This window comes from Cryptomeria japonica, chromosome 1 (genome assembly GCF_030272615.1).
Source record: "Cryptomeria japonica chromosome 1, Sugi_1.0, whole genome shotgun sequence".
Classification (NCBI taxonomy): Eukaryota; Viridiplantae; Streptophyta; class Pinopsida; order Cupressales; family Cupressaceae; genus Cryptomeria; species Cryptomeria japonica.
In genome coordinates, this window is record NC_081405.1 from 465858200 (window position 1) to 465870314 (window position 12115).

At 38.1% G+C, this 12115-nt stretch overlaps 1 protein-coding gene across 6 annotated transcripts in view; it reads left to right on the forward strand.

The window, feature by feature from the left end:
• Positions 1-12115, forward strand: part of LOC131071575 (uncharacterized) — a 65483-nt gene that overhangs the window by 33216 nt on the left and 20152 nt on the right. The window contains exons 2-7 of one of the 6 annotated variants that reach the window (XM_058007477.2): positions 8571-8687; positions 8793-9173; positions 9310-9545; positions 9688-9882; positions 10011-10103; positions 10235-10330. In XM_058007477.2, the coding sequence (XP_057863460.2) occupies positions 8571-8687; positions 8793-9173; positions 9310-9545; positions 9688-9882; positions 10011-10103; positions 10235-10330 (1118 nt within the window). The remainder of the gene's footprint in view (positions 1-8570; positions 8688-8792; positions 9174-9309; positions 9546-9687; positions 9883-10010; positions 10104-10234; positions 10331-12115) is intronic. The other 5 variants (XM_058007492.2, XM_058007485.2, XM_058007507.2 and 2 more) reach the window with 5 other exon arrangements.

The window sequence follows — 12115 nt, forward strand, 5'->3', positions numbered from 1 at the left end:
TTCCAGGAAGGTGTCAATGAAACAAGGAACCAATTTGAAAGATGATGGAAGAACAACATTCACGCTTCAAGCTGGAATCCAAGGATGAATGGGACGAAGAAGAAGGACTCACAGTTCATCAAGACATTCAAGAAGATTAAGTCATCCAAGGATGAAAGGCTCTACATCGACCTTCCAAGTCCAAGAGAGGGAATTTTAGAAGAGTTAATAATTTCTGAGTATGTTTCATCACATGATGCAATTGGAACAAAGTTGAATATCAAAAGATATTGCCTAAGGCATCAACACTTTTTCATGATGAGGAATCAAATCCGCAAGGCAAGCTGAGGTGGCATCTCAGTCATCAATCAACCAATCCGAGGGATCCGAGTGAAACATGTCCAGGTGCAATGAACCAGATTCAACAAGTGGAAACTATTTTCTCATTGGCCAAAATGAGTTTTTTTTTTTGCAAATAACCCTAATTAGGGTTTCATCTGTTAATCTTGGCCATTGATCTTAAATCAATCTAGGCCATTGCTTTGTAATCGGCTGCCTATATAAACCCTCCTCTCATTTGTAAAGGGAGAAACTTCTGAGAAATTGTTGTAATAATACTTCTTAAGTGCCAAGACACAATTCATTGTTCAATTGTTAGTGAATCTTGTCTATCTTGTCTACTTTTGCAAGTTAGCATGGTTTCTTGGCTCTCTTCCAATTAGCGCTGACGGTGCTATCTTCCAATTGCTGGAATAAACCGACTTATCTCCACTGCCTCCCCTAGCCTGAAACCAACCAAGCAAGTCTTTAGAGAGTGGAGTCGCCCATTCTAGTTTTTGCAAAAGGTGTTTCCAACAATTTTGTGCTACCGGGCAATGTAGGAGTAGGTTTGTTGCCGATTTAGCCTCCCTTTTACACATAACACACCTGAAGGGTCCCGCAAACCTCAACTTAATAAGTCTATCCCCTGTTAGAATTCTATCCCTTATTGCGAGCCAGGAGAAAGCCCTTGCTTTCGACAAGCAATCTTTACTCCATAGGAGTTGCTATGGCCATTGTATCTCCATTTGCTCTTGCTCCAAAAGTTTGTACCCAATTTTGACTGCATAATTTCCACTCTTTGCTCCACACCACATTATTTCATCCTCTTCCTTTGTGAATTTCATCATTCTCGCCTATAGGAGTTCTTCAAGTCTATTTTCCTCCTCACTTGACAACCCCAATTCCGCAGGGTTCTTCCACACCGAAGACCAACTCCCAAACTTATTCTCCCGGGTTATAAAATCCGCTACATATTTACTTCATTTCATCTCTATGGCATTCTTCACTTGAGCCCATGAATTATCCCGATTCAAATTTTGGAACCCTTCCCATGAATCCTCCCAGAATTTAGCTTTCCTCCCATTCCCTTATCTCCAAGTAAGATGATTCGTAATTAGCTCCTTGCACTCTAACAAGAAATTCCACACTGCTGATCCTCTGGGAGGATTCCCAATGGTCAGGATTCTTTCTCTATTCTACCCATCTAAGTACTTATTAATCAGTATCCAAACCCACTTTTGATCTAGATTTTTGTACATACTCCAAATTAATTTCGCCCCCATTGCTTCATTGACTAAATTCCATTTCATGATACCTGCACCCCCTTTCTCCTTTGGTTGGCACACTTTGTCCCAGGTCAAAAGGGGAATCTTCTCTTTTTCTTGATTACCATTCCAGAAGAACTTCCTCATACCTCTCTCTATGATCCTAATAACTTTAGCCGGAATTTTGAGGCATGACATAGAATATAGGGGAATAGATGACACCATAGATTTTAACATCAGTATCTGACCCACTGCCATTTGCTTTTCCACCCTTCCATACTATGCAAGCAGTTATCCACCAACTTGTTCCACAGATTCGATCCACAAGCTCCTCCAAACAAGGGTATGCCCAAAAATTTCCTTGGAAATTGTCCCATTTTGACATTCAAATTTTTTCCTATTTCTCTCTGAATATTTGTATTTGTGTGAAAACAGTTTTATGCCAATTAACCACTTGTCTGGAAGCCCTACAGTACTTGTCCAGGGTTAATCGAATGATTCTAGCTTCACGATTAGTAGCCTCCCCCATCAGTAAAGTGTCATCAGCAAATTGGGTGTGTGTAATTGCCTCCATATTCCTAGCAATTTTGACACCTTTCCACCTACCATCCTGCCTGAGTTTTGTGATCATTCTGCCCAAGGCCTCAACCAAGATAATAAACAAGAATGGCGATAGCGGGTCGCCTTAATGGATACCCCTGGATGTCGAAAACAAACCTTGTGGGCTGCCATTTACCAACACTGAAATGCTTGGTGATGAAATGCAACTCTCGATCCATGCCAGCCATTTCTCACAAAAACCATATCTTTTCATGACTTGAATAAGGAAGGCTCAACACACATGATCGTAAGCCTTCCAGATATCCAACTTGATTAGCATCCTGCTGGTTTTTGCCTTTCTAATGTTTCATGAGCCACAACGATACCCTCAGCAATGGATCTATTTGGAGTGAAACCGCTCCGTTTTTAGGAAATGATGTCTGGGAGAACCAACTTCAACCGATTGGCCATCACCTTAGCAATGATCTTGTAAGTGGTGTTACACAAAGAAATCTACTGAAAATCATCAAAGGATTGTACTTTCTCCCTCTTTGGGATCAAAGCAATGAAAGTGTTGTTTATTGCTTTTGATATGAAGCTTTTTTCCCTAACCTCTTCTACCATTTCCCAAACATCCATCTACACGATCTCCCAAAAAAATTGAAAAAAGGATGGGGGGAAACCATCCGGGCCTGGGGCCTTGTCTCCCCCCATTGAGAACACAACTCTTCTTATTTCTTCCAAAGACACCTTTTGACGTAACATTTTGTTTGTTTGCTTTGAGATTACTGATGGAACAAGATTAAGGTTTTCTTCCAGATTATCCTCAGCTGCTACCTCATTCGTCGACAACAGCCGCTGAAAAAAATTTACTGCCTCCTTATTGATTTCCTCAGGATGACTGAGAGTCCTGCCTTCTCCATCTTTGATTCTTGAAATCCGATTGGAAATCCTTCTGGCTTTGACAAAAATGTGAAAGAACTTAGTGTTCCTATATCCTTCTTGAAGCTAACATTCCCTAGATTTTTGTCTCCTAAAAGTCTCTTCCCGCGCCAGAATCTTCGCTAGTCTTGAGTGGAGAGCTTTTTCTTCTTGGAATTCCATTGCTGTCATTCCTCCTTGAATAATTTTTTCATTGACTATTGCCAACTCCCTTTCAATCCTAAATTTCTCAGCGAAGATGTTGCCAAATTGAGAGCGATTCCATTCCTTCAGCTTATCCGTGACATGCTGCAATTTCCTCACCACTATGAGAGCCTTAGTTCCTGTCATCCTGGGGGCATTCTGCCACCATGCTGCAACCATATCTTTAAGATTTGCATCCCGCAACCACATCTTTTCAAATTTAAACGGGCACTTGATTGGAACATTAGCATTTTGAAGTAGGAGGGAAATGGGAAGATGGTCAGAACCAAAGAATGGTAACATCGAGGCCTCCCAAACGGTTGCTGAGAAATTCCAATTCTCTGATAAAAGAAAGCGATCAAGTTTTTGTGCAATAAGGTCATCCCCCCTTGTCTATTTGACCACGTGAAGCTTCCGTTCTTAAAACTTCGATCAATGAGAGAATTTCCAACAATGAAATTATTAAATAATAGTTGTTGATTATTGTACCCTCCTATATCTCCTAATTTCTTCGAGGGACATCAGATTGCATTAAAATCCCCACCCAAAACGACATTGGAATTTTCAACAAAATGTAGAAAATTGGAAAGTCGTTCCCATACCTGAACTTTCCCCCCTTTGTTTGTAGGACCATAAACATTGATCAAGATAAACTCACTGTTATCTAGAAGGCTTCTAAATTGGACCGCCATCCAATTCCTGTTCACAACCATTTCATTCCTCTGGACAGAATGTTGCCTCCACAGAATACATAGGCCCCCCGACGCTCCCTCCACATCCTTTAAAGAACATTGCCAAGACCTCCACTTTAACTGAAATTTACTTCTTTCTTCTAGCTTTATTATTGTTTCTTGCATCAACACAATATTTGGTTTTGCTTGATCAACACCTTGTTTGATCAAGCAAAGTTTGTTAGGGGCATTATAGCCCTTGACATTCCACGAAAGGAACTTCATTGGCCCCCAAGAAGGGTAATGCCCTTCCTGGATCTCAACTTTCGCTTACCTTTTTGCACTGCCAGCCATTTCCAGAAGTGTTCTCTTGGATTTCTTATCTCTGCTTTTCTTTTCCCCGACATTGACTTTGCTTGAAGATGCTAATGACTGCTCGATGGTTCTTATCTCACTAATATCTTCCTTCTCCATGTCGAAAGGGTCTTCTTCTTCCATTTCAGGGTTTAACACTCCATCAAAACATAGTTTCCTCAGGGTTGCCTCAGGGGTGATGGGTTAGCTTTATCTGAGCTTGAAGGACCCACCTTTAAGGATCCATCTGTACCATCTGCCATTCCTGACTCCGCCAACAATTTGCATCTTTTCCTCTGTTGCGAGGGGGTTCTTCTTTGATATGTAATATCCTTTTGTCCATTCTCAATCCTTCCTGACTGCCCCAACTCATTACCCACCTCCCTCAACAGTGATCGAACGAAAGTCGAGCTATCGATGATCAAATCCATATTGTTGGTTTCCTCCAATGGTTGCATATCTGGAATATTCGTCTCCATTGGACCCAAGTTCTAATCCTGGGTCACGACCTCTACTTCCGCAACTTTAGGACATGTAATGCTTGCTCTGGTGTCCTTTTGCGCCGCAGATGAATCTGCTTCATTTCGCCCCTCAACCTCTAACCTTTTCTGACCCCCATCCTCCGAGATCTCCACTTCCCTTGCTCTCTGTACCTCCAGGTCCTTCTCGAGCCATTATGTCTTCCGTTACACCGATCCCATGTGAAGCCCTGTCCTCCTCAATATGTTCTATTCCCTTTTTCGCCTTGCCCTTAGAGTTCTTTAAACATTCCTCCGCTTTATGACCGTTGCTCCTGCATTTCTTGCAAGTTTCCACTACGTTCTCTACTTCAATCTTTTGTACCCAAATGCCTTGCTCCGTGATAAGCTCAATTTCTTTTGGCAAGGGAGGGATTGGCTGCCACATTATACAAATCCTTGTGTAAACATTGCCATTAGTAGCTTCAACCACTTCATCTTCCTTGACAAATCTCCCTAACTTATTTTCAATGCACTCAAGGGCTTCTGACTCCCAGTATTCCCTTGGGAGATTATAGAGTCTCACCCATATTAGTATCTCTTCGATCTGAGCTTGCAGTGGGTCGAAATTTGGGACCCAATCTTTGATATATACCCCCATTCCGTCTATCAGGAACGGTCCTCCCTGAAGGATGCACTCTTTGCTCTACACGTCCACACAAATGACTAGAAAAAAGCCATTTGGGAACGATTTGAGAACTATCTCTCTTCCCCAGTTCTCTTCGCACCATTTCCTATTTTTCGAAAATGTCGGCCAGTCCCTTGCCCATTTGATAAAAAAACCTCGATCTTTTAGATTTTTTACCCCCTCATTCCAGCCCTCATCTTCTATTCTTAAGGACACTCTTCTTGTTTTCTCTATTCGGCTATTGTCTTGGCCATCCTTGTTTTTCACTTGCTCTTGCCTTGGCTGCCAGATTTTTTTCTCCTTTTTGTTGAAACCTCCTTTGCAGCCAGTAAACATCTCTACATAACCCCATTTGACCAGAGGAGATCTGTTTTGCTTGGACCTAGCTTTCTTTAGACTCCGGCTTTTGATCCAATCCGCACTTGCTTTCTGATCCTCCCAAATCTTGTGCGATGGATTCCATGGAAGCCATCTACCTTGGTGTCACCTGCGATCCCTTCCTGCAAAATTTGACAGTTGTAGAGGCCCCCGTCTCTCCATCGTGCTGCAATCTCCTATGTTTTGAGACTCTTATTCTTGTTAAGTAGGACAATTCATCTATTTGTCTTCCTAATTGGGATTTCTATTTGACAGGCATTGCTTCATTGTTTGTGGAGTCTCGCATTTCAGATTTGGGAGACACATTTGGGGGTTTATCTCTCCTATTTAATGATAGTTGTGATGCACCTATTATTACATCTTGTTTGTCTTTGGAGCTTGTTCAAGATCAGTTTCCAGTGTTTCCTTTTTTCTCACCTTCTATTGTGATTGGGTATACACCTAATTGGTCTGTGGCATCATCTTCCAAGGTCTTGGCGGCACTTGGATTTTAGAGACATCATCATCCTACATTTGGATTTTGCTTCCTACCAATTCTTATCCAGAATGGGAAGCATTATTGCATTTGTACTTGGTTTATCTTCTTTCTAAGGGGAGAAATGTTGTTTGTAGACATTGGACTATGTTTTGTTTCGAGCACTCACTATTCGTGTAGGACATTATACATTATGGGGGGGCTATGGAGTCTCTTTATTTCCTTTCTCTGGAGGGATACTTGATTGTATATACATGATGTATGTAGCTCTTGGTGGGTATCATTGAGTCCTCCATGTATCATCTTGCTATTTTATTTTCTCTCTTTTGGAGAGGAGTTTTGTCCCATTGGGTTTTCTACTTTTCTTTGGTTGTGAGAGTTGCATTGCTTTGCATTGGTTTGTACTTGAGTACTTGATTAGGTCTAGTTGTCGGGACTCATTCATGCATGCATTCATATTAGCTCTTTAGCTTATCCCTAAGTTAATCTAAAGGGGGGGGTGTTGGAGTAATTGTGGGACAACTATCTAATTATTTATTAATTAGGTCCCATTTAATTGTTTTTTCACTTAAGCTAAACTTAGGTGCTTTTTTGTTATCTAGAGTTTTCTTTTTTAGATGTAGTCAAGCTTAATTTAGCGCCTACTTTGCATTGCTTTAGTTCTCCTAATTTTAGCATTGGGTTTTGCACCTAGGGTTTCATTCATCCTTTATAAGGATTCATTCATTCATTGTAATGGTACCTCCAATATTGTTTTGTGTAATAATACAAAATTCTTTGGTTGTTAGAGAGCGTACAATCTTTGCTTGATCTCTTTTGTGTGACAGGTGTTTTGATTGCAGACGATTCTTGGCTTCTGTGGTTGATCATCAACTTCTACAATAATTTGATGTTTTTGCTAGACTATTGCTGATTTGAAGCTTTTTATGAATTATCACTTGACTGAATTTCTAGTTTTTTTTTAATGCTGAATGAATTTTTCATTAGATACTTGAAAAATAAATTTCTGAATTGGTTCCTAGATGAATGATCTCTTTCCCAAGAAATGATCTCCCCTTTATATCTTATTCTTGAGGGAGTCACAATCTTTGACAAGTAATGATTCACCACTCTTAACAAGAAATAAGTTACCACCATTCATCGTGGCCTTTTGAGAATAATCATTTATTTCCAAATTGATTGATTGCTTCCTTCTTTCATGTCCTCTTCTAATAGAATGATCTCTCCTTGATACCTTAATCCTTCAACAGTTAACTCTTTATTTCATTCCTTTTGAGCATTCATTAAACTTAATAAATTAATTATTTATATTTTATATTTTAATTTATTATCAAATCCCATTTCAGAGAAGGGACACTACATCTTCTATACTCCTTCAGAATTGAATGTCCACTTCCCACCACCTCAAAATCTCCTTATACCTTCCAAACAATATTGACTTCTCTAAAAGAGTAGCAGCTGATCCAAATTTCTTTTAATATGCACAACTCCCACGATTTCCTCTAATCCTTCGACAGTTGCGATTTGTATTTGGATATGTTTATTATTTTATAAGTCTGGCTGTAGGAATTAGGACTCCTAACTGCACCAAAACTCTTCCAATTACCTTTTTGGAACTATGACTTGTCAGAAAAGGCAGCGATTCATTTTTACTTTTTTAACCTTTAGTACACCTAGGCTGAGTGGCAGCTTTTTAGCAGTCGTAACCTAAGTGTTTTACGATTCCCTTTCTCTTTAATCCGATATCTAATTGTCCAGGTTTTACCTACTTTTGCATTTACATGTTTCTAATTTTAGTTTCAGTTACATTATTTTCTGTTTTTGGAGTCCCTTTTAGTAGTCCTGACTAGCTATTGTATTTTGTTGACTTTTAATTCCTGTCAACCTACTCTGGTCATTTTTAGTCATTACTACAATCTATTTTTTGTTTCTTCTCCATTTAGTGTTGGGAATTTGCATGTTTTGGAGTATTTTTTTCACCATTATTTGATTTTCGGGCAAAATTTTAATGTGGAAGTATCTGTTAACTCCATGTATAGCAGAAATTTAATATGATCTTTCTTGGACATTTGCTTAGAATAACTTAAACTCCTTTGTGAAACCTTGCAGAATGCTAGGAATCTTGTCTTCTTGCAAGTATATATTTAACACTCTCCGTAGATATCAGGGATTTCCTTCAAAAGTTTGCAATATATTCTGGGAATAAGAATGTAAATAGTGGTCAAGAACTGCATCATTGTTTTAAAGTGTATTGCTCTCTAACTGGTTAACTCTACACATAGGCTTTTCAAATTTAATATTTAGGTCTTTCAACAGTTGTAATATTGGCAGGATGTCACAAGGACATGATTTCTCAAGATCTCAGCCTTGTAGATGGAGTTGAGCAAAGACAAGCGTCCAGTGCTGAAGCAAGATCTCGCTCACGAAATTCAGGTAGAATTTTTAGCATAGAGGAAATTAATTTGTAGCAATTTCAGCTGATCTTTGATAAACTGCATGTTACATTGTCTTAGACATTTATTTTAAATTAATATGTAGCAGGCAAGTTAGTAATTGAGGGGATGACAAATGTATCTATAAGTTCTGGAATATCAAGTGGAGATGACGACAACCGCGAGTTCATGGACAACACTAATAAAAGAGACAATGAAAACATGCAAGAGGAAGAAGATGATGAATTAGAGGAAGGGGTAGAAGAGGAACATCCATTGCGGAAGTTGAAGGTGCGCCGGTTGGATATACCAGAAGATGTCTTTTTGACCCCACAACATAATGGTGGGTATGCTGGATTTCAACACAAGGAGAATGCTATGGAGGATGTTGCCATGAGCAGAATGTCGTCTGAACTCAACAAAGATATCATTCTGGATCATGATTGTGCCAGGGAAAGCTGTGAAACACCATTCTTGGAAGCACAATGTAAATATAACTCTTCAATGATTTGTGCATTGCTTGATTCATAAGACATGAATTTACTTATTATATTATGGATCTTGTCTTTCCAGAGGTCTGGTCATCTATAGTAAACTTTGTATACTTATTGTCTTTTCTGAAGATTTTGATACAGGCAAAAGGAAGAAAGCAACAAGAAGAACAAGCCGAATTACTTGTCGGCACTTAGCAAGAAAGTTGACAGTGGATTTTGATGAAAAGGGAAATCCAGTTGGTCCCAATGCTGGAGGGTTTAAGAGGTCCATTAATAGTTATGTTTGCCATTTTATGCCTATTAATTTCAAACAGATTGGAGATGTTCCAGTTGAAGACTACAAAGCAGTATTAAATGTTTTGACAGTAAGTACGAGTTTTTGGGAGTATATTGTGATAAAAGACATTTTACTCATCCATATTGTAAGGTTATATGAGATCGGTTCCATCATATTGTGGATAACGGTCAACTTCAAAACTTACGAATTTCTACATGTTTTGTTTGCAGGAGAGGTTTAATTTTGACCTTAACAAGAAGTATACTAGGAAAAAAATTTCATCCTGTTACCGACAACACAAATACAAGCTAATGTTGCAAATTAAGAAAGAGATTGAGAGGGGTGTAGAACCTGAGAAACCGTCATATGTGAAACAAGAAGATTGGGATGCATTTGTTGCAAAAACAAAAGATGAAGAGTTTGCAGTAGGTTTCTGTAGATCTGATGAATTGTTTGTTATGCTTTATTTATTCTTTTTTATTAGCTTCACTAGTAAATAAGTTTTTTGTTGTAAATATACTTAATTTATAATTTTTCATGTTGCTTTCTCCAGAAAATCAGTAATAAAAATAAAGCCAACAGGAGTCAGCAAAGTGGAGTGCATCGGACAGGAAGATTAGGTCGATCAGGCCGCAAAAGAAAAATGGTGAGTACACATTAATATCATTTATATATTCAAATAATGTCAATGCATGAAATCATGTAGTTTTTAGATGTTTGGTTATGCACCTACTGATTCCTAATGCATCACTGAATGATTCTTGTTTTGCATTCCAGAAGGATGATTCAGGAATAGAACCATTGGATGACGCATGGAGTAAAGCACTTGCATTTAAACAAGGCACCATATCTCCTACTTGTCATCAAAATTTGGTAAATATGCAGGAATGCAACTTTTAAGTTCTTTATTGTGTTAATCAAGAAAATTGTAATTGGTGACAGTGAACTTTAAAACACAATGGTAAGTAGTTGTGTGAGAGATTTTTGTACTCACATGCTTGTTTATGATAACTTTTGTTGCAAACAGTAGATTCTTCTCATTTCTTGAACATTGACATGCTTTTGTTTATTGAATCATGAAAAAGACTTAATTGTTCAATAAATTATGTTTTGACTTGTCATATACAACTTTTTTTGAAATTCAACAATTCAATCCTTACTGATTTTTTGGGAACGCCTCCACTTATTATTTTTCCATGAAGATTCTGATTCATGCCATTAGTGATATAGTGTAGTTGATATTTCTAAGATAATGCATATTGCCCGCTTTCCTTATTTTAATGCAAATGCAATGTCACAAACTTATTGCTCTAAGGTTAATAATTTTCAAGTATTTTCATGAGCTGCAATAACGAGCATATCTGTGAATTGAGGAATTCGAAAAAAAGTTTTGACCAAGCTCACAAGGCGATTTCTTTTCACTTACCTTATTTATTGTTCAACAAAACTTCAAAGTTTGTTTGTCTGAGTTTCAACTTCATGATCAAGCTCAGTAGTAAATGGCATGGCTTGAGTATTTCGTAACCAGGGAAGTAGTGACATATGTATTCAATTCTTGGAATATAGTTTAATTTCAGCAACAAGAAATAATGCTAAATTAAATTAGAAAGAGAAGAAGAATCCCACCTTGACCTTGAGGACTGCAGATGTAACCCCCAAAGAAACTGCACTTTGAGGTGTGCGGACCAGAAGAGGGATCATAAAGCTATTGTTTTTGGAAATGAGGAAGGCTGATTGACATGATAAAGGTACTGTATCAATTTCAGTGCATTTTATGAGGTCTTCTTGGCTGACCTAGATGACATGTATCAGTCACGCCATGAGCTAGTGAATATGATGTCAACAATGAATGTTGAATGACACCTATGGAGGATTGACACAACAAGTTTGGTGGTCACAATTCTGTTCTCATTTGGAGGATACAGGATGAAAACTCATCCATTATTTATCCTTGTAGTGACTTAAAAGATATATTGAATGAAATTTTCTTCAGTTGATTTTATTTTGCTCTGAGGCTTTGGGTCAGGGAGATTCATCTATATCAGTGATTTGTAGCATAGAAAAAGGTCCTTGTTGGACGCCATGAGAAACAATGATGTTGGCATCTGTAAAAGTGAAGAATCTCAAAATATTGGCTATTGAGACAAATAAACCTGGAGGAAAAATTATTACGTATAATGTAATCCATGCAAAAGTACAAACTGAAGTATCCTCATGTCTTGAGAAAAACTAAAATCCCACTTTCGAGCAAGGATAAGCATGATCAATTTCTACAGATACAAAAACAGGTTGTTACTCACTACCTGCCCAGTAAATAGAAGAGACAAGAAGGTGCCTCACTTGAAGTAGTGAAACAAAGTTTTCAAAGTTTGGAGGAGTTTAGCAAAACTCTACATGAGCTGAGTAATAACAAGATTGCATGTAGAATAGATAGCAAAATATTTATTGAACAATGTAGAAACATTTTTATAAGCAAAAACATAGAAGGCCTTTAAGCACTCAAGAAAACCTCAAAGCATTTGTGATATACTGATTTGCACTTCAAAGCAATAAAGGAATTTTTTTTCTGTTAACGGAAAACCCTCAAACAAATAGGGAAATCGAGGAATATTAAAGTGAAAACTTAAATTACTAGATTAGCCAACATGTGCATGGAAT